Here is a 23,084-nt window from a genome sequence, read left to right on the forward strand (position 1 = left end):
GGGGCTGGGCTGGCCCCCTCCCTGCTGGCCTTTCACCAGCAAGTAAAAACATTTTTATGCCAGCTGGCTTTCTGTACATAATGCAGAGCAGGGTGGTTTCATGGAGCAGGTGGGTTTTTAGTCCGTTTTTAACATGAATATATTTTTATGTGATTTTATATATAGATATTTTAATTGTTTGATTTTTTGAATAATTTAAAGGTTTTATCTGTGAGCCACCTTGGGTCCCTCCAGGGAGAAAGACGGGATAGAATCATAGAGTTGGAAGAGACCCCAAGGGCCATCCAGTCCAACCCCCTGCCATGCATGAACTCTCAGTCAAAGCATCCCTGAGATGGCCATCTAGCCTCTGTTTGAAGACCTCTAAGGAGGGAGGTTCTACCAGACTCCGAGGGAGTTTGTTCCACTGTCAAATAGCCCTTACTGTCAGGAAGTTCTTCCTAATGCTGAGGTGGAATCTCAAATGAAATAATCAATAAATATTTTTATGAATGTTTTGAGCTTTCATTTTTTGTCCAGGAGGAAATTCCAGAATGTCCTCCATTTGGAGCAGGACTAAGAGATGGGACATACTAAAACAAAGGACAATACAGTACTTGCCCATAGGGAAACCATACTTGCCCATCGAGAGAATCATGGAGATTACTTGCCCATAGGGCAACATGGGCCTTACTTGATTCCCTATGGGCAAGTATGGTTTCCCAATGGGCAAGTGCTGTCCTGTGCTTTCAGTATGTCCCCTAAGAGACCTGCATTTCTATTCCTGTGAGTGTATTTAGCTTTTTTTCTTGATCCGGCTGCCCTCCAGATGTTGTTGGCAGTGCCTTGGCCTCCTTTGGGCAGCGGGTGCGAAGCAGTACAAAGAGCGGAGAGAGAGTCAGGGCCAGAGGCGAGGCGAGATGGGGGTGGCTTGGAGGTCTCCTTGGTTCTCTGGGGAGGTGGGCTGGGAAGAGCCAAGATCCCTTCCGAGGGGGTCTGCCTTGGTCTTGCCCAATGGCCACAATGGCCACCCTCTGCAGCAAGAGCCCCCCCCCCCGAACAGAGGGTCCCCGGCCGCTGCTGCTGGTGCAGAGGGTGGGCGAGCCAAGGCAAGCCAAGGGCTGCTTCGAGGCCCCTCCAAAGCTGCGGCGCAGCCTTTGCCAGGAGGAGGCGCGATCAATAACGGGGCTCTTCTCTTCTGGGGGAGGAGGGAGGGAGGGAGGCAGGGAAGGGGGAGTTGGCGGGAGCCTATATAAGGCGGCGCTGCGGCAGGGGCTCCTTCTTCTTTTCCTGCGCTCTCCTGACCTGACAAAGAGGCTAGGAATTAATGCAGGGAGCCGGCTGCCCCAACGGAGGGACCCGAGGCTCTTTTTCCAGCTGAGGGCAATGAGCCGAAGGGCCGAGGCACCGGCAAAGGCGCAGCGTCCCAGGCTCCCAAGGGGCTCCTCCTCTGCTCGACGCCTCTGAGAAGTTTCTCGCAGCCCAGCGACCAGGCGGCAGGTCCGGCTTTGGAGCCCAGGCTGTCCTCCTCCACCTGTCGGCTCCCCGAAGGCCCTTCTCTCTCTGGGCCCCCGCCATGGCGCCCCCTTCGCCGCCCCTCCTGCTGGGCGCCTGGCTCCTCTGGGCCCAAGGCTGCCTCGCCCAGCAAGTCCTGAGCGGTGAGTCAAGGAGCAGGGCCCCTGGGCCCCTGGAGGGAGGCGGGCAGCCCCCCAGAACACACGGGGCCCCTTCCTTGTGGCCCTGGAGCCCCCAGCTGGGCCCCCTGCCTCCCCCGGGCTCTCCAGAGAGAAGGGCCTCCCTTTCCAGGAGCAGGGCTCCCCCACTTCAGCCTCCTTCCTCTCCAGGAGGGAGTCCCAAAGGGTTCTGCATCTTTGGAGCCAGGACTCAGGAGGAGGAGCAGGCAGAGTTCAGAGCTGCTCCTTTCCTCTCCAGGAGGAAGCGCCCAAACCTCCTCTGTTTTTGAGACAGGACCAAGAAGCAGGCATTTCTCTTTCTGTCAGAGTTTAGAGCTTCTTCTTTTCTCTCCAGGAGGAAGTTCCAAATCGTCCTCCATTTCTGTTTTTAGGATTCTTTTGAGCTTTTATTTTGGAATGTCCTCGTTCCTATTGAATGTCCTACATTTTACAGAACCTTGCCCTGCTTTGCAGTGAGGACCCCTGGTCACACTCTTCCTCCTCAGCTTCGCTATATCTCTGCTTTTCAACCGACCCCCCCCCCCCCTTTTAACAGTTGGGTCTTGTGGTTGTTGTTTTGTGCCTTCAAGTCATTTCTGACTTACGGTGACCCTAAGGTGAGCCTATCATGGGTTTTCTTGGCAAGATTTGTTCTGAGGAGGTTTGCCATTGCCTTCCCTTGAGGCTGAGAGTGTGTGACTTGCCCAAGGTCACCCAGTGGGTTTCATGGCAGGCTGGGAATCAAACCCTGGTCTCCAGAGTCATAGTCCAACACTTAAACCACTACACCATGCTGGCTATCAGCAATTGAATAATGGCTAATAATTTCTAAGAGAGCCAGCATGGTTGAATGGTTTGAGCATTGGACTAGGACTTTGTGGAGAGCAGGGTTCGAATCCTGACTCAGCCATGGAAACCCACTGGGTGACTTTGGGCAAGTCACACAGGGGAGGATACCACACGACTGAAATTGGAAGTATAATCCAGTGTCATCCTGAATGCAATCATGTGTATTGTGTGAAAGGTTACCACATGCGATCACTGCCAGTCTAAACGCACTCTGAACGCGATCACAAGCCAATCCAAAGTTAAGTAAGTTCAGTGAAAAATCAGCGATAGCACAAATCCTATTCCTAGGCAACTTTGCACTCAGGCACTTTGTTTGTGTGTGTACATGTCTCCTTTGGCCCTGCCCCCCCCCCCAATCTGCAGGGGGGGTTTCCCATGAACCATGCTGCAATTCCGCTTCATTTTGCTTCTGCTTGTCCTCCAGCATTGCTGGGGGGGGGCTGCTGCCTGCTAATTAGAGGCATGGACCGGGAAGCTGCTATTGGATAACCATTATATTCACGTTTTAACGTGATAGGAGTGAATATATGCCCGTTTTAACGTGAACAGAGCATGTTCTTTCAACCATTCTTCCTGCCCAACCTCTTTTGTAAATTGTGGGGTTCCTTGGTTCCTCTCTCTCACTCACATAAATATGCTATGCTCCAGTCATCGGGAGTCTCACTGAGCATGCGCAAGGGTGCCAATTCACAATTAAGAACCCACTGATGTGATGGCTTACTTTGCACAGAGTCTGGGTTGCATTTGGGGAGACCATTACAGAGAATTTAAGGTGTGATAAGTAATCACGTAATTGTGTGAATTTTCAAATTGCCCTCACTATCTTCTCTTTCAAAATCAAGAGCCTCCCATCCCATTTGATAAACTCCAGGGTCAGCCTCAAGGGAAAGCAATGGCAAACCTCCTCTTGCTAAGAAAGTGCCACGATAGGCTTGCCTTAGGGTCATCATAAGTCGGAAACTCCTTCAAGGCACACTTATGGTGACCCTACAACTTGAAGACACAACCATTTCTAAGGAGAAAGAGCTTCTTGTGATGATGGAAAGAGCAGGGAGATACTCCACATTCTAAAAGGGTTGTGGTTATTCAACCAAATAGCACTCTGTATAAGCCCAGAAGTAGCCTCATCCTTGTTTGGAAACTCACTAGAGTAGTTTTAAAAAAGATTTCTGAACAACATTCTGGGAAGTCAAAGCTGGATATTCCCCCCAAGCTTGTTTGACTTTCCAGTCAGTGTGCAGCCTTGGGCACCTTCCAAAGATGATTCCCAACTCATACAGCTTCTTTTTGCTTTCTTGAAATATTGTTTTTGTGTTTCAGCTCCCTATCCCCTGAAAGTCTTATGTTCATGTTTTCATATTGGTTTCATGTGTCAGTCCAACTTCAGAGACTAAGAGTTATGGTTGATAGCACCCTGTGTGCATGTATTAAGTCACCTGTGTCAGTTTGGGATGACCCATGAATTTCATAGGGTTTTCTTAAGCAAGGAATACACAGTAGTCTCCCATTGGCTTCCTTGGAAATATAACCTATCTGCCACCCTGCACAGTAAAAGATTCAAGATCATGTAAGTGTGTTATGGTTGAACTGATGTATCAAAGTGCATACATGACCACTGATCCTCAAAGAATGGGGGAGAGCTATTCCATCTGCAACTTTGTAGCTTTGTTCCAGCATATTTAGTAATTCTACTCTACATCAGGGGTTTGTCAATTAACAAATTAGTGCCGTCTCTCATGGGAAAAATATCTAGGAACAAATCCTATTGAAGAAATGTGAGCATTGTGGGCTTCCATTGAACTTCAACATGTTTTGGTACTGGGAGTTTTGTGTGTTGTAAAAGACATTACATAACCAATATTTTCTTTTTTCATCTTTCTCTCACCGCTAAATGGAAACAAAACAAACAAGTGCTGTTACTGTGTGCCTTCAAATCATTTCCAAAGTGGGGTGATTCTAAGGTGAAGCCAGTACAGGGTTTTCTTAGCAAATAACAGTACCTCAGAGGTATAATGTAGAGCTTGAGAAAAGTTATTTTTATGGGCTGCTCATGGCCATCCTTGCTGGGGGATTGTGGGTGTTTTAGTCTATAAAGTACTTTCTCAAGCTTGGAGAAATGTACACTTTGTATGTGTGAGTTTCCAAACATGATTATCAATCTGTTTAATTCATGGTAGCAAGATGATAAGGGCCAGTTCTTGCAGATCAAATGTTGGAACTAGTGGTCAGTCAGGGGTCGCTGCAATGGGCTAAATAGAGTCCTAGTCTCTAAGTAGAACATGTCTCATTGTGCCTGAGTAGCCAAACTTAATGTTCAGCAGTAATCAGGCAGACAAATAACTTTCTCTAATATCCTTTATCCTATGCTAAATGGACATAATATTCAGGCTATAGAATCTATCTAGAAATAAATAAATTAATCCAGTGTTTCCCTCAGCCATTCATTTTCATAATATTTAGTTCTACACTGAAATTAATTATTTTGGACTGTAACACTAGAGAATCATAAAGTGGGAAACTAATTTGGGTTATCAGAGTATTTTATAGTTATTGCTTCTTCATCTAATTCCAATCTAAGGTGCGTTACAGATGGGCCCAAGAGGCGGCGGCGTTGCGCTGTGATTACGCGCGAGGGGCGGCACTTTCTGACGAGCCTTGCCCCTCGCGTGTAATGAGTGCGTTAAAATGGCGGCGCCCTATACAGATGGGCGCCGCCATTTTGATGTCACGGACGCGCAGCATCCTGATGTTGCGCCCTGGAAGAGACGCCGCAAGTGCGTGCGTTGGCACTTGCGGCGTCTCTTCCGGGTTGCCGGAAGGAGCGCGATTTTCACGCTCCTTTTTTGCAGCGCGGATGAGTCGCGCGGTTTGGCTGCTGCGACTCCTCTGCGCTGCAACCGGCAGCGGCCCAAGACCGCCCCTCTTGGGCGGTCTGTAACGGGCCTAAGTTTGCTTGCTAACTATGCTGGTTGGGGGAATCTGGACATTTTGCCCAGTGACTCCCTTTCAGAGTTCTGCCTGGCACTTTGTAAGAAAGCTTGTTAAACTGCTTCATTCTATCATAACTAGGAAGTCCTACCTATACACAGCACATTTAATTTAAATTTGCCACTTTGTATTGGAATAATGGCTGGTTAGCAAGTATGTAGAAGTTTATTTCCCCTACCTGGGGCAGTTGTGGGGTTAATAAATCTCTTTAGTTTCTGTTGACTTCATATATAGAACTTTTTTTAAAAGAAGTACATTATTATTTCACTATGGTGCCCCAATGGATTCCTCTTCAGTGGATATTAGGAAAGAATCTTTATATCTCTGCCAGAGTGTGTCAGAATGTTATGACTAGACAGCATGCTTGACTGAAATAGAAACAAACCAAGAAAACTTCCTTTGCAGGACTAAGAGTTGAGTGTTATATTACACTCACTGTTTTGAATCTCTCACCATATAGTAAATCCACTGTGTGAATTACAGCCATCATAGGATGGGTATTCTTATCTATGCTTATACTACCATTGAGGAAAACAGCAAGCAGGGAAACTCATTGCATGATAGTCTGTAGGGATGCTTATCCTTGTGGCAAAAATGGCACATACCTCTCAGTATTACAGCTTGGATGTCTTAATGCTCTAAAGGCACAAGATCCCTTTTGATATTGAAAGCTAAGCAGGGTCAGCCCTATTTAGTACTTGAATGGGAAGCTGTCAATGAATACTAGGTGTTGTAGGGTATATCAGAGGACAGAACTGGCAAAATCACCTCTGAGTATTCCTTATCTAAGAAAACCCTGTGAAATTTATGGGGTTAAGATGTTGACCGGTGACCTGAAGCCACACACACATTACTACTACTAGCAGTGTGATTTATAAAATGTGTTTTATCTGCCAGAAAGTCCACAGTGCTGTATGTAAATGTTACCAAAACCATTAAAAAAATAATTTTATAAAATTAGAGACATAATAATAAATAATAATAATAATTTGTTTTATTTATATACCGCTATTCCAAAGATCATAACGGTGAACAGCAAGTAAGCTAATTTGCCCCCAACAGTCTGGGTACTCATTTTAGCGACCTTGGAAGGATGCAAGCCTGAGTCGAGCTTGGGCCCTTTTGCTGGTCTTGAACTCGCAACCTTGTGGTTTTGAGTGAATGGCTGCAGTACAGGCATTTAACCACTGCGCCACCAGGGCACTGTTCATCCAGTATACCAATACATATGCATTGGAGTTTAAAATTGTCTGGGGAGGCTTTACTTGTGGTGTTCTTGATTAGTATGGCCCATAGGATATCCAGATAGGGCAGAATCTTGGTGGTGGTGGCACACCAGCAACCAAATTCCCTGGAATGGGTGGAGATCCTGTTATCCCTCCCATTCTCCTCTAGGGAGATATTAAAAGGTATAAGTTTTCCCTTGACAAGATTGTCTAGTTGTTTCCAACTGTAGGGGGTAGTGCTAATCTTTGTTACTAAGCCAAAGAGCCAGTGTTGTCAAAGACAAATGCTATTACTTTCCCACTGAAGTGGTACTGATTTATCTACTTGTACTTTTACATGTTTTTGAAATGCTAAATTGGCAGAAGCTGGGACCAGTGATGGAAGCTCACTTCGTCATGTGGCACTTGGGCCTCGAAATGCCAACCTGCTGATATTGCAATCAACATTATCTTAACTGCTGAGCCACCACATCCCTAGGGAGTCTCTCTTGGGGAGACATAGCCATGACATTAATAGCTAAGGTGCTTTAGAACAAATTCTGGCTCTTTAACCTCCTGGCCATATGGAACTAAAAGCATAATGGCCTACGCATACTTTTATAACAGTCAAAGCTTTTGAAATAGGTTGCCATTATTAGGCACTTGCAAAGGCCTTATGCTGTGCCTTACAGTGTACTGGTTTTGCTCATTTTTGGTCTTCTTTTCTGATTCGCTTATCCTTTTCTAGTATGTAAAGGATGACAAGAGATTGGAAAAGGAACCAATACCTATTCTTCTGGGTAATAGTGTAGCTTCTTTATAGATAAATGAAGGGTAAGTGAATGAATAGTGGCGATAGTGGGAGGGGAAATGGCCAAGGGAGAGGGAATCTATTAAGGGCATCTTGTATGAGAGCCCCTTCAGACCTGGAGCCTGCACTTATATCAGTTGAAGGTTAAGCCATATCATTCATGCTGAACTTTGTACCAGGGAATCATTATACAAATGTAATTTTGGTTGAGAGATAAGTGATTAGATGGCCCATTCACATTCTTTAGACCCCCTTTTTCATTTTCTTTCTCTTTTTCTTCTCACCTCCTTCTGCTGCTGCAAAAGAAGGTTGAAAGCACTCATCAGTTTTATAAGTTCTGCAATAAGGAAACATTTGCCAGTGTCTGCACCTCCTGCTCCATTAATCCATTGTATTTCACAATAAAAGTGAAAGAGAAGAAGTGGAATCATGGAGTAACTGTACAGGTGATACAAGAGCTGTAGCTGCACAGGGATACAGACAATTTATGAATGGTAGTGTTTTTGGAAGCTGATTCTTCGCCTAAAGAAAGTCAGACAAAACACACAGGGATATTCTTACATGGTAAGAGATCATGCCAGGACTTGGAGTGAGATGTCATCAGTATGCTATGATATCCAATTATATACACATTTTCATCCAATTCACTGGTGTGTTTAGAAGTGCCTGGTTAGTATCTGAAGTCAATGATCCCCCTTCTGAAAAGGGTATTTTACCACAATCCATTTCCAAACACAATTCAGATATAAAAAAGAGGCGAAGAATATTTGACTCTGCGAGTGTTTTTGGACTGCAGTTTAATCAACAGCACCAAAAGGGAGGGACGATAAGAGCTGCAATCTAGAAACATCTGAAGGGCTACACCTTTCCTATCCCTGCCCTATATGATGTGCAGACATCAAAAACCTCTGCTTGCTAAATATATCTGCTTTTGTGTTGAGAACACAGAGGCACTTCACTTTGTGTCATTCCCTTATTCATCTACATGCTATCATTGCTTCTTTTCCTTGCACATCAACCCATGTAAAACTCTTGATATTCCCATAAAAAAGCAAATGCAGTCTTATACACGAATTTTTATACACAGATTCAAGCATACACGGTTTGAAAATATTCCAAAAAAGTATAAATTTACCTTGATGTTCCATTTTTTATTAGGGACACCATTTTGCTATGTAATTATATTTAATTGGACTTGAGCATACACGGATTTTGTTATACACTGGGGATCTTGGAACCAAACCCCAGCGTATAACAAGGGTCCACTGTAAGTGATTTGTTTTTTGGATATTACTGGCAGAAACACAAAGGCCAGATGCTACATAAAAAGCTATAATACTTCAACATTGTATAGAATAGAGAGAGAACATGTTCTCAAAGCTACACGATGCAACTTGATCCCATGTAAAGTTGGTCATTCTTAAGTTTTTTTTTTAAAAAAATCAATAGGGGTTCTTGAGTACCTTCAAGTCATTTCCTATTTATGGCAACCCTAAGGTGAACCTATCATGGATTTCTCTGAGGCTGAGAATATGTGATGTACCCAAGGTCACCCACTGCTCAAACCACTACACCATTCTGGTTATTTTAGTAGGGTTAGATATACTTAACTCTGCCTAGAATTGTTATGATCTAAATTTGCACCATAATTCTTTACAACACGATCTTAAATGTGGTTAGTGAATAATAAGTCTAAGTTCAGTGGGATGTACATTGTAGTCAAAGATGGTGGAGTCTCCTTCTTTGGAGATCTTTAAACAGAGGCTGGATGGCCATCTGCCGGGGATGTTTGATTGAGAGTACTTCCATGTCAAGGGGTGGACTGGATGGCCCTTGTGGTCTCTTCCAACTCTATGATTCTATGGTTCTAAGTGTATTAAAATTACAGTCCAAGTAAAATACTCATTTGCATTAAAATAAACTAGGAGGCTGGCAATTTTGTGTTTATTTTTATATATTTAATTAAATATATATTTATATATTTAATTCACCATTTTGAATTTTCCAACCTCATTGAAAATATTGGCCAGGGTTCAAAGAGCTACTTAGGTTTTGCCCAAAGCATCAGGGATGGGAAAGTTTTAGTCCTACAGGTATTGCCTGACTACAACTTCCACACTCTTTAATCACTGGCCATACTGACTGGATCTAATTGGAGCTGATATCCAGTAATGTCTATTGCTTCCCCACCTCATAATATTTTCCACATGCAACTCCCTCCTCATGGGTGTATTGCAGTAACACTGTTTATTATGAAATACGGAGTGAAGAGAGCCTGAGGTTTCTGAATGCAGGAATAAAACTGAAGTCCCTCTAAAATACAGAGTGAAGAGAGCCTGAGGTTTCTGAGTGGAGGACTAAAACTGAAGTCCCTCTGACCTCAAAGAACCAGTTCTATAGTCTTTTGTATCCTAAGTAACATTTCACAGTCTTCACTAGGGGCATAAGTGAATGTTCCATGAAATAAGTAGAAAATGTCTATGATTTCAACAAGTGTTACATCAGTTATAAAAATTCACATAACCACTGCAGTCAGATTTCCTCTCCTCCCATAAACTAAGTTAGCAACACATAAAAGACACAATGGATCAAGACATTTTACCAAATATTATCTTTTCATTCTTGTTTATAGTGTGCTTAAGTTCAGGCTTGCTCTATGTCATCCACTATAGATGACAGGTCACCTACTATGGTGATATACAGTATATTCTATTTTTATTTAAATTATAGATGATAATTCATTTATTCTGTGCCTTTTCCCCAAAAGGTGGCTCAAGACAACTTACAAATTACAGCAAATACAGTTGTTCCTCCATATTCGCTAGGGTTAGGGGAACAAGACCCCCGTGAATATGGAAAAACCACAAATAACAAAAACACTGTTTTTACCTGAGAGGACACCTCTCTAGGAATCTCTAGGTCCTCCAGTGCAACTCTTTGGTCAATGTCCAACATACACTGACCATAGAATGGCACTGGAGTAGCTACAAATGGTCTTTCAGTGCAACATTTAGTTAAAGTTGACCACAGAGTTGCATTGGAGGACCTAGTAGAGAGAACATATTAATGAAATCCGTGAATAATCAAATCCGCAAATATCAAAGCTGTAAATATGGAGGGATGACTGTACAGTGGTGCCTCGGGTTACGAAATTAATTCGTTCCGCGGCCGCTTTCGTAACCCGAAAAGCCTTCGTAAGCCGAAAACCCATAGGCGCTAATGGGGAAAAGCCGCGATTTCGTGTGAAATAGCGCCGAAAAGCACCAAAAATTTTTTCGTAACCCGAAAAAACATTCGTAACCCGGAACAATTATTTCCTATGGGATTTTTTCGTATCCCGGAAATTTCGTAACCTGGGTATTTCGTATCCCGAGGAACCACTGTATAATTAAAACATAAGAGGAGCTAATACTAATGCTAATAACATTATTTTTAAAAATGTGCAATTAAATAACAATCAATGTGAAAAGAGTACAATTAAAGCAATACAATACCCCACATTTGAATCCATTTTTCAAAAATATTTGGTTCTTGAAACCTTCTCATATTATTATTATTTAGACTATTTATACCCCGCTCTTGAGCCACAAAGGCTCTCAGAGATGCTTACAAAATGGTTAATTAATGGTTCCCTGCTCTCAGACTTACAATATAAAATGACACAACACAAAAGGAGAAAGGAATGGTAGTGGGGAAGGGGAACAGGTCCAACAGTTCTTCTCTCTTTCTGAAGTCTGTACTATGGCAGATGGACTGGAGGGAGGGCTCTTCTTCTTCCTTTAGGCCAGGCATGATGAATCTGGCTGGTCTTTATCTCCCTCTGAGGTCTGATGATGTAGATGGCAAAGGGAGAATTCATCTTCTTACTAATACTAATAAATAGCATTTGCCAGCTGACTGAAAAACAGTAAGAAGACAGGTATTCTAGCTTCCTTATGAAGGAAATTTTAGAACCTAGGGACAGCCTTGAAGATGGCCCTCTCTCACATCCCCACCAGAAATGCCTGAGGAGGTAGTGAGACTGAGAAAAGGGTCTCACTTAAGGATTTCAGGCTCCTATGTCTTAGCATGGTGTGTGTGTGTGTGTGTGTGTGTGCGTGCGTGCGCGCGTGCGCGCGCACACACACACACCCTAAATTTTCATGGGCATGCCGTTCCGGACCCCCTCCCCCCAAAAAAAAACCAACGGAGATTCAGCTATATTCAAGCCCAATTGACTTGAATGGCAGCATGCTCCCATGGATACCCATGGGTATGTGCTGCGGGCACATGTCCCATTTCATTCTCCTCCATCTGCGGCCTGAAAGTGGGCGAGGGACATGGATTTCAAGTCCGTGAAAATGGAGGGGCAACTGCATATATAGAGTGGCATAGTGGTTTGAGTGCTGGATTGCAACTGTGGAGACCAGTATATGACTCCTGGTTTGACCATGAAACCCACTGTATGACCTTGAGCAAGTCATGTGCTCTCAGCCTTGGGGAAGACAATGACAAATCTTCTCTGAACAAATCTTTCCAGGAAAACCCCATGATAGGTTTGCCTGAGGGTAGCCATAAGTCAGAAATGACTTGAAGGCTCAAAACAATAAATATTTTAAGCAATACTACCTTTTTGATGAATGCATTTCTTCCATGTTGGGAAAGCATTTCTGTTTTTTCCAGGTGATAGTAGGCAAAGCATTATTTGTTCACCTCAATATAAAATGGCTTTTACCATTCACATGCTTTTCCAGATTTGTTCAAACAGAAATGTTTATGGACAACTTATTCCATATCAACAAATATGATAGACATTTCAGCCCTAATTTATTCAGATCTACCTATGCAGTTACAGGATTAGAAACATCAGCAAAGATGGAGTCCTGATTTCATGATTTTGCAGACTTTGGATGTGACTTCTTCAGTGGTCTACCTAAAAATTGTGAGACATTTCTCTGCCTTCTCTTTCAGTGAGCTCTGGTGTCACAACAAACTACCATTCCCAGAATTCCATAGCTTTGAGCCATGGCAGTTAAAGTGGTTTCAAACTGGATTATTTCTGCAGTGCAGATGCAACTTCGAAGGTTAGCTTCTGAGCTTCTTGGATACTCTGTTCAAAATAGAAATGGTAACACATTGAAGATGGTGAACCCTCTTCAGGTCTTGAGACCTTGGCATATGCCCAGCTTTGTGCACACTGTGCAGCCATAACTGAATCGTGCACCAAATCCATGAGCTCCATAAATGAGGCTTGAGATTATAAATTCATTATCCCTTGGTAGATCCAAATATGCTAAATATACTATGCTATTGTGTTGTATTCTTTTCCCACTCCCACATTTGTCCAGAACAGTGTACAGCATTTTTATATCTTATATCATTTCTGTGCAACTGGACTTTTTCACATTGTAGTGGTGTTATGAACAATGACTGAGAAATTGACATATTATGCACCATAGGCTATTACTTTTATATGAATTATTGTCTACTATCTGTGTTTACAGTGCAATAGGTCAGAATGTCTTGAGCTGGTAAGAGAATAGTCCTTTAAAAAGTGTGAAGGCAGGGCCAAGAAAAACTGCTGAGTGTTACATAACCCGCATTGCTGTCCCCATGACATCATAAAGCACATAAAGTGATGATAATGCAGTTTACAAAAAATGCAATTACTTTAAGTATCTGCCGGGCAAGAAAGAAACGAGCTAATCTTATTACTAGCCACTTAACAACCAATGTATTAATCAAAGCCACTATGCCTTAATGACTGCTGTTTGCTCTTAGTTTATTTTTTGCTTTTTTATTGGTGACATTTTTTCTTGATGGTGTCAAATGTACATTCCAATATTTACACCACAGTAGTCAAGATGAGGTCTCTGATGGTTGAGGATAGTTCAGTAACTATATATACCTTTTACTAACATTGAAGCTCCATTAATTTTAATGAGGATACTGAAAAGTGCTTTAATGGTCATGATAGCTTAGGGATTCTGGAATTCTTCTTCTAAAATAACTCCCCATATTCTGAAAGAGTGATGTGTGTGGGGGGAGGCAGACCCTCAAGTCATTTCCAACTCTTGGAGATCAGAAGGCAAACATATAATGGGGTTTAATTAGCAAGGTTTTCTTAGAGAAGGTTTGCTGGGGTTTTTTCTTGTGAGGTTGGATTAACCCAATGGAGTTACCCATTTGGGGAGCTCATTGGTTTACTCAGAGTGCTAGTGCAATACTGAAATTACTACACCATACTGTCTCTCTGTAGGAGTGGTGCACTGAACTAAATGTACAATTCCAGAGACAGTTGTGTGTGAGCAACTATCACATGCAAGTAGTAATTATATAGTAGCCCATTGGGTGCAGAGGCACATAGGATGGTAGAATCATAGAACTGTAGAATTTGAAAGTGATCCCAAGAGTTATCTAGTCCAATCTTTCCACTGCAGCAGTCCACAGTAGTTAATGCATCTTTGACATGTGTCTGTCAAACCTCTGTTTAAAAACTTCAAATGAAGGAGACATTCAACACCTTCCAACATTCCAATGCTGGGCAACTTATTGTCAAGAAATTCTTCCTATTCAGATAATCACAGAGTAGGAAGAGCCCACAATGACCATCCAGTCCAATGCCATGTTCATGCCATGCATGAAGACACAGTCAAAGCATTCTTCCTCACAGATGGCCATCCGGCCTCTGTTTGAAAATTTCTAAAGAAGGAGACTCCTCCACACACTCCAAGACAGCATACTCCATGGTCAAACAGCTCTTACTGTCAGGAAGCTCTTCCTAATGTTTAGGTGGAATCTCTTTTCTTGTAGTTTGAATCCATTGCTCTATTCCTAATCTCTGGAGCAGCAGAAAACAAGCTTGCTCCATCCTCAATATAACACCCCTTCAAATATTTAAACATGGTTTATCATGCCACATCTGTTGCCTATGCTAAATATTCCATCCAGCTATCGGACATGGTTTCCAGACCTTTCATAATTTTGGTTGCCGTTCTCTGGGTGTGCTCCAGCATGTCAATGTCCCTCTAGAATTGTGGTGCCCAGAAATAGACACAATATTACAGGTGAGGCCTAACCAAAGTAGGATAGAGTGGCACTACTATTTTCCTCAGTCTAGACCAGTGGTCCCCAAAGTATGCTCTTTAAGGGATTATGGACTTCAGCTCCCAGAATCCCAGACTATTGGACAACATGACTATTGGATTCTTGATGCAGCCTAGGATCACATTGCCTTTTAAAACCGCTACATCACATCATTGACTCATGTTCAGCTTGTGGTCTGCTAAGACTCCCTAGATCCCTTTTGCATGTACTGTTGTCAAACCAGGTGTCACTCATCCTATATCTGAACTTATCATTTATAATGCCTAAATATAGTAATTTACATTTCTCCCTGTCGAAATTCATTTTGTTAGGTTTGGCTAAGCCTTCTTATCTGTTAAAGTCATTTTCAGTTCTGATTCTATGCTCTGGGGTATTAGCTACCCCTCCTAATTTGGTGTCAGCTGCAAATTTGATAAGCATGCTCTTTACTCCATTCCATATTCTAATGGCAGTTGGAATCTCCTTTCTTGTAATTTTAATCCATTGGTTGGGTCCCATCAAGATAATCAGCAAACAAGCCTGCCTCATCTTTCACACAGGGGCCCTTCAGATATTTGAAGATGGCTATCATATCACACCTCCATCTTCTCTTCTCCAGGGTAAACATGCTCAACGCCCCCAACCATGCCCAATGCAAGTTAATTTCTAGATCTTTTACCGTTTTGGTAGCAGTCATGTGGACATATTCTGACTTGTCAATATCCTTTACAAAATTTAGTTCCCAGAAATGGACACACTGTTCCACCTGAGGTCTGACCAAAGTAGAATAGAATTGTACTATTACTTCCCTTGAAATGGATACTGTAATTCTGATGCAGCTTAAAATTTTGTTAGCTTTTCTTGCCACACACAACACTGTTTACTCATGTTTACCCCTAGATCCTTTTCAGACATACTGCTATCAAAGTAAGTATTACCCATACTGTATCTGCACATTTGATTTTTCCTCTTAAATGCAGCACCTTATATCTATGCGGTGCAGTGGTTGTCTATGGCAACTATGAGTCCCTTTAATGTTACTTTAGCCACTTTAAACAACCAGTTAAAGGCCATCTCTTTAAAACAAGTAAATTCACCTAGCCACTTCAGGCTGATTTTGATTCCAGGTCATGCTGTCTCTGGGCATTTTTGCAAGTATTTTACATGTAAAGACCAGTTGATCCCATTCCCCAGTGTTGTTCAGTTTTAGACAACCTCCAGTTCCCCTGAGGAGGTAGATCCTCCTGTTTTACAGAATGTGGCCAATGGATTCTAATCACTTCTAACAACCCAATTCATTAAAGCATATTTTTAATTTCAGAGTAAACTGAGGAATCAGTAATGTTAGGCAAACTCACTAGGAAACAATTAGTAAATCGATACTTTAATGAGTTAATCAGTGACTTAATTTCAAGCTCTTCTTTGAGAAACATTTATTTTTATCAAAACAACCACTCCCTACTACTGAACAGCTGAAGTATTACCAGATCAACCAGAGATCAACCCAAAGTCATCAAATATCAAACCAGAACGAAGAATAACTTCAGGTGGATGTAGACTGCTGTATTATTCTCTACAGTGTATAGAGTCATCAGGTGTGCATCTACACCAGCTAAAGTAACCCACGCACTGTCCAAAGTATTCTGTTCCAGAGCTTTCCCCAGATTCACCATGTGAGCACCACACACAGCAGCATGAAAGTGATGTAAAGCTGCCTTGCCATCTAGATTTTCCTTCTTGGGGCCACCACCACTGCCTTGCCAGCCAAGCAGCTCCTTGTCAGAGCCTTGCTGGTGATGTTGTTTCTGGTGAGGTCAGAATGAGGCATGCAGCCATGTGTTCAACATGGAGGGGGGAGAGTAAGGTGAGTATCTCCCCCCTCCCTTGTGTGCCCTAGGTTGCGAGTTCAATACCAGCGAAAGGGCTCAAGCTTGACTCAGGCTTGCATCCTTCTGAGGTCGCTAAAATAGGTACCCAGATTGTTGGGGGGCAATTAGCTTACAGTTGTAAACCACCTAGACACTGTTAGTTCAGTATGAAGTGGTATATAAATGAAGCTGTTTTTAAGATACATAATGAGAATCATTATCAGTTGTATCTGAGGATATATGCAGAAGAAATTAAAATATGCCTGTCTATTCACATTTGCCTTAACATTTTAAAGAATGCTTCAGCTTACAGCTACTACAACATTCTTTTGAATATTCGTTTGACTTGTTGAAAGTAAAGGCACAAATAGGATGCTTATATTAAGTACAAAAATCTAGCATTACCTGATAGTGCTGCTTTTGGCTGTACCAATGAAAACCTGCATGTGACAGAGACTGAGCATGGTGCATTGCCTGGAATCAGCTTGAATCATGGTGCATTTCATGGTGTGCGTCTAGATCTTACAAAGCCACAGCCATTACCAGTTTAAGATACAGGGACGCTTGAAGCTCCCTCCAGAGATTTTCTCTTAAAAAGAGCACTGGCGTTCTGCCATTTCTGATCCTATAATTTACAGCCATAAGGTCCATGTGATCAACAGGGGTGGATAGGAGAAGGCATCTATCACAGAAACAACTAAGTGAGCCTTGCTTTCATTTTATAGCATTTTAAATATATGAAGCAGAACTAATGCCAAAAAGCAGACATTTTCCACTTAAAGGAAAAAGTAAAGCTGACAGAATTTTAATAGTTTGGCGCCCAATTGCTATCAGGAAATACTGTAATGTATCATTTTCCCCTGCAATGAAGCCACACCAATTAAACCAAGTAAAACAGTGTTTCATTTGCTCCTTCAATATCCATTTTTTTCTGGTTGAAAAAGCATTTACCTTGTATTGATTTGGGTAATTGAACTTGTGCATTTCTTTGGGAAATCCATGAATGTTAAAGTGCTGATGAACCTGTTTCTTTTGAATGTGCAAATGAACTCTGATCCTAAGGGTACTTATATCTGAAGAGCTTCCCTTCTGCAGAGGTTCTTTTAGTGTTGTAAATGAACAGTTCACAAATTTTGACTCATATTGGAAGTTACACTTTGAATCTTGGAAGGAGGATTAGTGTCATTCGAGATGTTGTTGAACTTCAACTCCCCTTAGCTGTCATCACTGGCTATGATGGCTAGGGTGCTAGAAGTTGCAGTGACATGGAAGGCCAAATGTTTCTCTGATTCATGGAGATAGCTAATTGATATCCAATTCCCAGGTCTGTTTATCTATGCATCAATCTCATGCAGTTTCCATATGCTTGATGTGTGGAGGGGTGGAACTGGTCTAATCATGTAGTAAATAAACAAATAAATTAAAAATGCACATTTCGAAGATTCAGATTGAAATACCATTTGTTTTTAGTCTTCCATGGAAAAGCATCCTACAAACTGCTTGTGGGTCAAATTATGGTGAGATATAGGAGAGGATTGCACACTTGAACTCTTGTTTGTTCACATTGTTTTTATATGTTTGCCATCCCTTTTGTTTTGTATTTTCCACACCTTCATTGCTGTATATACATTGGTACTTTTATTTACATTTCAATGGAGTTTATCGCACTTACCTTTAGAATGGCCCCTGAGCGTTCTTAAAGGGGCCATTCCTGGAACAAGAGGCGGTGGGAAAAGCTGTATATCGCACAGCGAGAACCCCGCTGCTGCCGCCAAGCGTTCCTCTTCCGTTCTGGGACCCTTCCATTCCGCTCTAGAGGGCCTATTTTCGAGAACGCTTGAGAAAGCATTCCTGAAAATTGGCCCTGGGTAACGCTCCCAGAACGGAAGGGAAACGCTTGGCGGCGGAGGTGTTCTCACTGTGCGATATACAGCATTCCCCGCCGCCTCCCCATTCCAGGAACAGCCCCTTTTAGAACACTCAGGGGGCGTTCTAAAGGTAAGAGCGATAAACTTCAAAGTCATCAGCTCATCTGTTTGTTCATCTGGTGTTTTTAAATTCTGAGTTCACTGAACATGTCTGGGAGGGATATTTGTGCTCTGAGAAAAATAAAAATAAATAAGAAAATCTTCAGTCGATATATCCATTCATAAGATTAAATCTGCTTTAGTAGTCTTCCCTGACCACCAAGAGAAAAACAGAATGCCAGTGCAATATGGTGGCCCAATAGAAGTGCGACAACCTTCTTTTTCCCCTTCTACTGACCTGAAAGGGAAAATATGGATATGTATTGCCAAGCATTAGCTAGGCTGCTATGTATGGCATTCAGCTTTGTGGATTGCATGTTGCAATACTAAAAGAAAGAGGGTAAAAAGATGAGTCTAAATATCAAAAGAGGGAGCTATGTGGAGAAGGAAAAGTTATTAATGTCTGTTTCTCTGTCTAATCAGTGCAGAGTACAGTTAAGAAATTGTGCTGCAGCAGGAATTTTTAAAGAGACATAATGTAATATGATTCATCCTGAAATGTAGATTAAATCCCATTGATGGTACAAAAGAGGACATGCTGCAGTAAAACATCAATAGTACTTAATGCAATTCATCACGAATTTGGCTTCTGAAACAGATGAAAGTTCTGGCAATGTGATAGGATAGGATAGCTGTTACTCCTGCGGTACATCAAGGAAGAGTCAAAATGTGAGAATGGAGAGCTCCCCTTCCTATTACATCAGTGCTTTACTTTCTGTTGGACACTATTAATACTCAGGTTGAACTCCCATACAGCATTAAAATGGTTAGGATTTATAGAAATGAGGGGGGGGGGGAACCACTCCAAGCTTGCATTGTTTTGTACCTCTTCAAATATATTTATGAAGTTAATACTATATTATCATTTTAATTGTTAAGAAACACATGTGAAAACACTGGGGAACAACTTTGAATTTGTACATGTCTAATCCCTATTAGGTCTTTTCTCCCATACTTCTTTTTTGGACTCTTTCCTCATCCTTACCCCTATGGAATGCTTATGTAATCTTCTCCATCTTTGGATGTTTGTCACAATCCATTTATCTCACTATATAGGAGTGATAGAAAAACGGTTTGGGAAGCTGAAAATATTGGGGGGGGGAATGGAGGGATGGCAAAAATCATGAGCAAGGATTTTTATTGTTATTTTACAAACTATGTAGGAGTTAAACAAGTAGTGACAATGACTGAAAGCTGGGGGAGTGAGAATTAGTTTAGGGGAGCATTCCAAGCAACTGTACAAGCCATATCCTTGGAGATTTTCAGATCAGCGCTTACTGTCGGGTAAGCACTGGTAAAACATTGCTGGATCATTTAAGAAGCACGGGTGTGAAAACCTGCCATACTTCTTAAATGTCGGGGAATCTTCGCTCCCCTCCAGCGTCCCTGAATCATTTGGAAAGAGGAAAGTGAAAGTTTCCATTTATGGGAAATGGCTCTTCCCTGAACAATTCTGGGACACAGGAGGGGAGTGACGATTCGCTGACGTTTAGGAAGCGCAGCAGGATTTCACACACCTGCGCTTCCTAAACAATCCACAGTGTTTTACCAGTGCTTTTGCGCTAGTCTGAAAATCTTCCTTGTCGTCAGCAGGAAACTTCTAATCAGCTAATAGTAAGCTGTGAGAGAATTAATAGGGTGCCCTGATAGAATTTTGTATCATCTTAAAGATGAATAGATATGTAGTGTACACTTTTGTGGATTAGTGTCCACTTATCTTGTTGACCAGACGAAGTGCTATGTTCAGGTGGTACATCTTTGTCTCTGTCTTTGTCTACATCAATAATAATAATAATAATAATAATAATAATAATAATAATAATAATAGTTTATTTATATCCCGCCCCTTGAGATCAATCGGGGCAGCTAACAACGATAAAATACAATACATTGTAGACCAAAATTCCCTCCCCCCCTTAAAAAATTCTTCAATCAATTATAATTAAAACCAACTAATTAAACAACATTAACACATACACATTATTACAAGACAAAAACAAAACAGAACAAAACAAATAAAACAGTAAACTACAGTAGCATTTCCAAGGAGGACCTTGGGGACTCTCATAAGAACAGGGTTCCTGAGGCCAGGGTTATCTATTCCGGAAAGGCCTGCTGGAAGAGTCTTGACAGCCTTTTTAAAGCCGTCTAAAGATGTCAATTGACAGATCTCGTCCAGCAGGTCGTTCCATAATCTGGGGGCGACAACAGAAAAAGCCCTCTGGGAGGTAGCCGAAAGCCTAGCTCTTTGAGGCTGCAGCAAATTCCTCCCAGAGGACTGGAGTGTGCGGGGAGGATTATATGGGAGGAGGCAGTCCCTGAGATAGTTTGGACCCAAGCCATTTAGGGCTTTAAAGGTGATAATCAACACCTTGTACTGGGCCCAGAAACTAATAGGCAGCCAGTGGGGGAAATGGGGGAAATGTAAACAGTTGCAGTCCAGTAACATGTGTAGGGCTGTTACATTCTTTAGCCCTTGATCTTTTGATCTGCTTTCATGTGGACCTTGACTTATAGTGAGCCTGTGAATAAGACACCTCCAAGAGACACTATCCTCAATAGTTCTGCACATATTGAAAACTCAGAGTATGTCCTCCTTGATTAAGACTACCTATCTTGTATGCAGTCTTCTCTCTTCCTGTTGCCTTCTACCTTTCCCAGAATTAGCATCTTTACTGTTGAGTCATGCCTTTTCATAATGTGGCAGAAATACAACAGCCTCAATTTAGTCATCTTTGCTTCTAGGGGGAGTTCAGGCTTGATTTGTTCTTTGTTTTTTAGCAATCCACGCTATTTGCAGAACTCCCCCCCCCCCCAGTACTATATTTTGAATGAGTTCATTTTCTTTTAGTTTTATTCATGATCCAGCTCTCATACTTATATAGTGATGGGAAATATGATGGCATAGGATTTCAGAGCCCAGGGGCAGCATCAAGTAGGCCATCTCTTGTGTCTCTGCCTAATATGCATACGTGGGGGTGACAGATTTTTTATGTGTCTGATGCTACTAGATTCTGTGATAGCATAATTGTATATCTGAATATGAAGATAGTGATGTAGAGTTGGAAATTGCATTTGAATTGGTTGCAGGATTTGGTCCCCATGTTTCCATCTATGTGATATGCTTGTTGTTGTGAGAAACTTAACTGTTGAAGATTAGAAATTCTGTCAGGACTCTAAAGAGCCCTATTGAGTCCCATCTATCTAAGCATCTTTTCCCCTACAATAGCTAACTGGATACCTCCAGTAAGTCCACTGTTGACATGAAATAACATTTTCTGTCCTGTTTTTATTTTTATTTTTTTTGATCTAGTACTCCAGATGCATAATGCAATGCAATGTAAATCACAAGAAATCAAGTAAAGGGGTATATAAATCAAAATACCTATTCACAGAAGATAAGTGCACAATTCATTGCTCTTCCATTCCAGTCAGCCCTCTTCTAGAATTATGATTCCTTCTCACAACAATTCTGTATTCACTATTGTAATAGTGTTTAATAGTGTTTAACCACTGGTATGTTGGCCCTAGGAGAGGGGCAAACATTTTGTCAGTGAATAACTCATTGTTCTTTGTCTACTCTATCAGACTCACAATAGGAAATCACAGAGAAAGGTCTCGCCAGTCTGAAATTCTTACAATTTATTCCTGTAATGTGTAGAAGGGTATCTTTCCACCCCTTTTGAGTTCAGGAAAGGGTGGAAAACATCTAATTAGTAATTTGGGATAGTTTGAAAAGCAGCTTATAGTAACGGCTTATTGCTGCTTGAGTAGTTAAAGTATAGCAGTAGGAAAGCTGGACCTGAAAGTCATTGGTCAATGTGGACCACTTACTATTTTTTTAATTTAGCCTACTTTACTGGGTTTTCTTGAGACAGTAGTGTGGATATGCTTACCACCTTGAGTTCCTGTGGAGAGGAATAGGATTCCCATGTGGCTGTAGGGACTTTTTTTTTTACAGTACTCTGCCAATTTTGCCTGTCTTCATTCCCCCACCCATTAGTTATGGTAGTTGTTGCTTCGGAAAATCTGGGTCATTTCCAACCACCCCAGTTCTGGATAATATGGGAAATGGTGTAGCCATCAAAACCTTCATGGGTATTCTATCCACTCCTGATAGAACTTGAAGAAGAAATGTTATGAGATTGGACACCCTTAGAGAAACAAAATACAATAAAACCCAAAAGCAGTGAATAATGATACCTTTTTAGGGACCAGCTCCAAAACATAAAATATATTAGGCAAACCTTTGAAGCTTCACTGGCATTTTCATTTCAAAGATGTTAAAAATCATACAGGAGAAAAATGGTGATGATGCTAGAGTCACAAGCGTAGATTTTGGCTGAGACGTTGTCAACTAATATAGCATTGAGAGATTTCAGTGCAGCAGAGGCCACTCCCATAATTGGCTATGTGAGGACTAGGGACAAAGAGTAATAAAAATAAAAGTTAATAAAATTTCAACTTCCATTAGCAATAGGAAAGTAACTTCTCTTGAGATCCAGATGTACCTACCTGTGCTAAGCCAACTGCTCATTTCTTAGGCAGAAAACATTGAATTTCTCAAGGATACTCTGCACTGTTACAAAAAAAAAGAAAAGAAAAATGAATGAATGAAT

General features: G+C 41.7%; 1 protein-coding gene across 3 annotated transcripts in view; it reads left to right on the plus strand.

The window, feature by feature from the left end:
* The first annotated feature begins 1,329 nt into the window (after positions 1-1,329).
* CHODL (chondrolectin) overlaps positions 1,330-23,084 on the plus strand; it is a 37,709-nt gene continuing 15,954 nt past the window's right edge. For all 3 annotated transcript variants that reach the window (XM_042456272.1, XM_042456275.1, XM_042456273.1), the window contains exon 1: positions 1,330-1,637. In XM_042456272.1, coding sequence (XP_042312206.1) covers positions 1,556-1,637 — 82 coding nt within the window. In that variant the 5' untranslated portion in view covers positions 1,330-1,555. The remainder of the gene's footprint in view (positions 1,638-23,084) is intronic.

The sequence above is a fragment of the Sceloporus undulatus genome, chromosome 3, assembly GCF_019175285.1.
Source record: "Sceloporus undulatus isolate JIND9_A2432 ecotype Alabama chromosome 3, SceUnd_v1.1, whole genome shotgun sequence".
Classification (NCBI taxonomy): Eukaryota; Metazoa; Chordata; class Lepidosauria; order Squamata; family Phrynosomatidae; genus Sceloporus; species Sceloporus undulatus.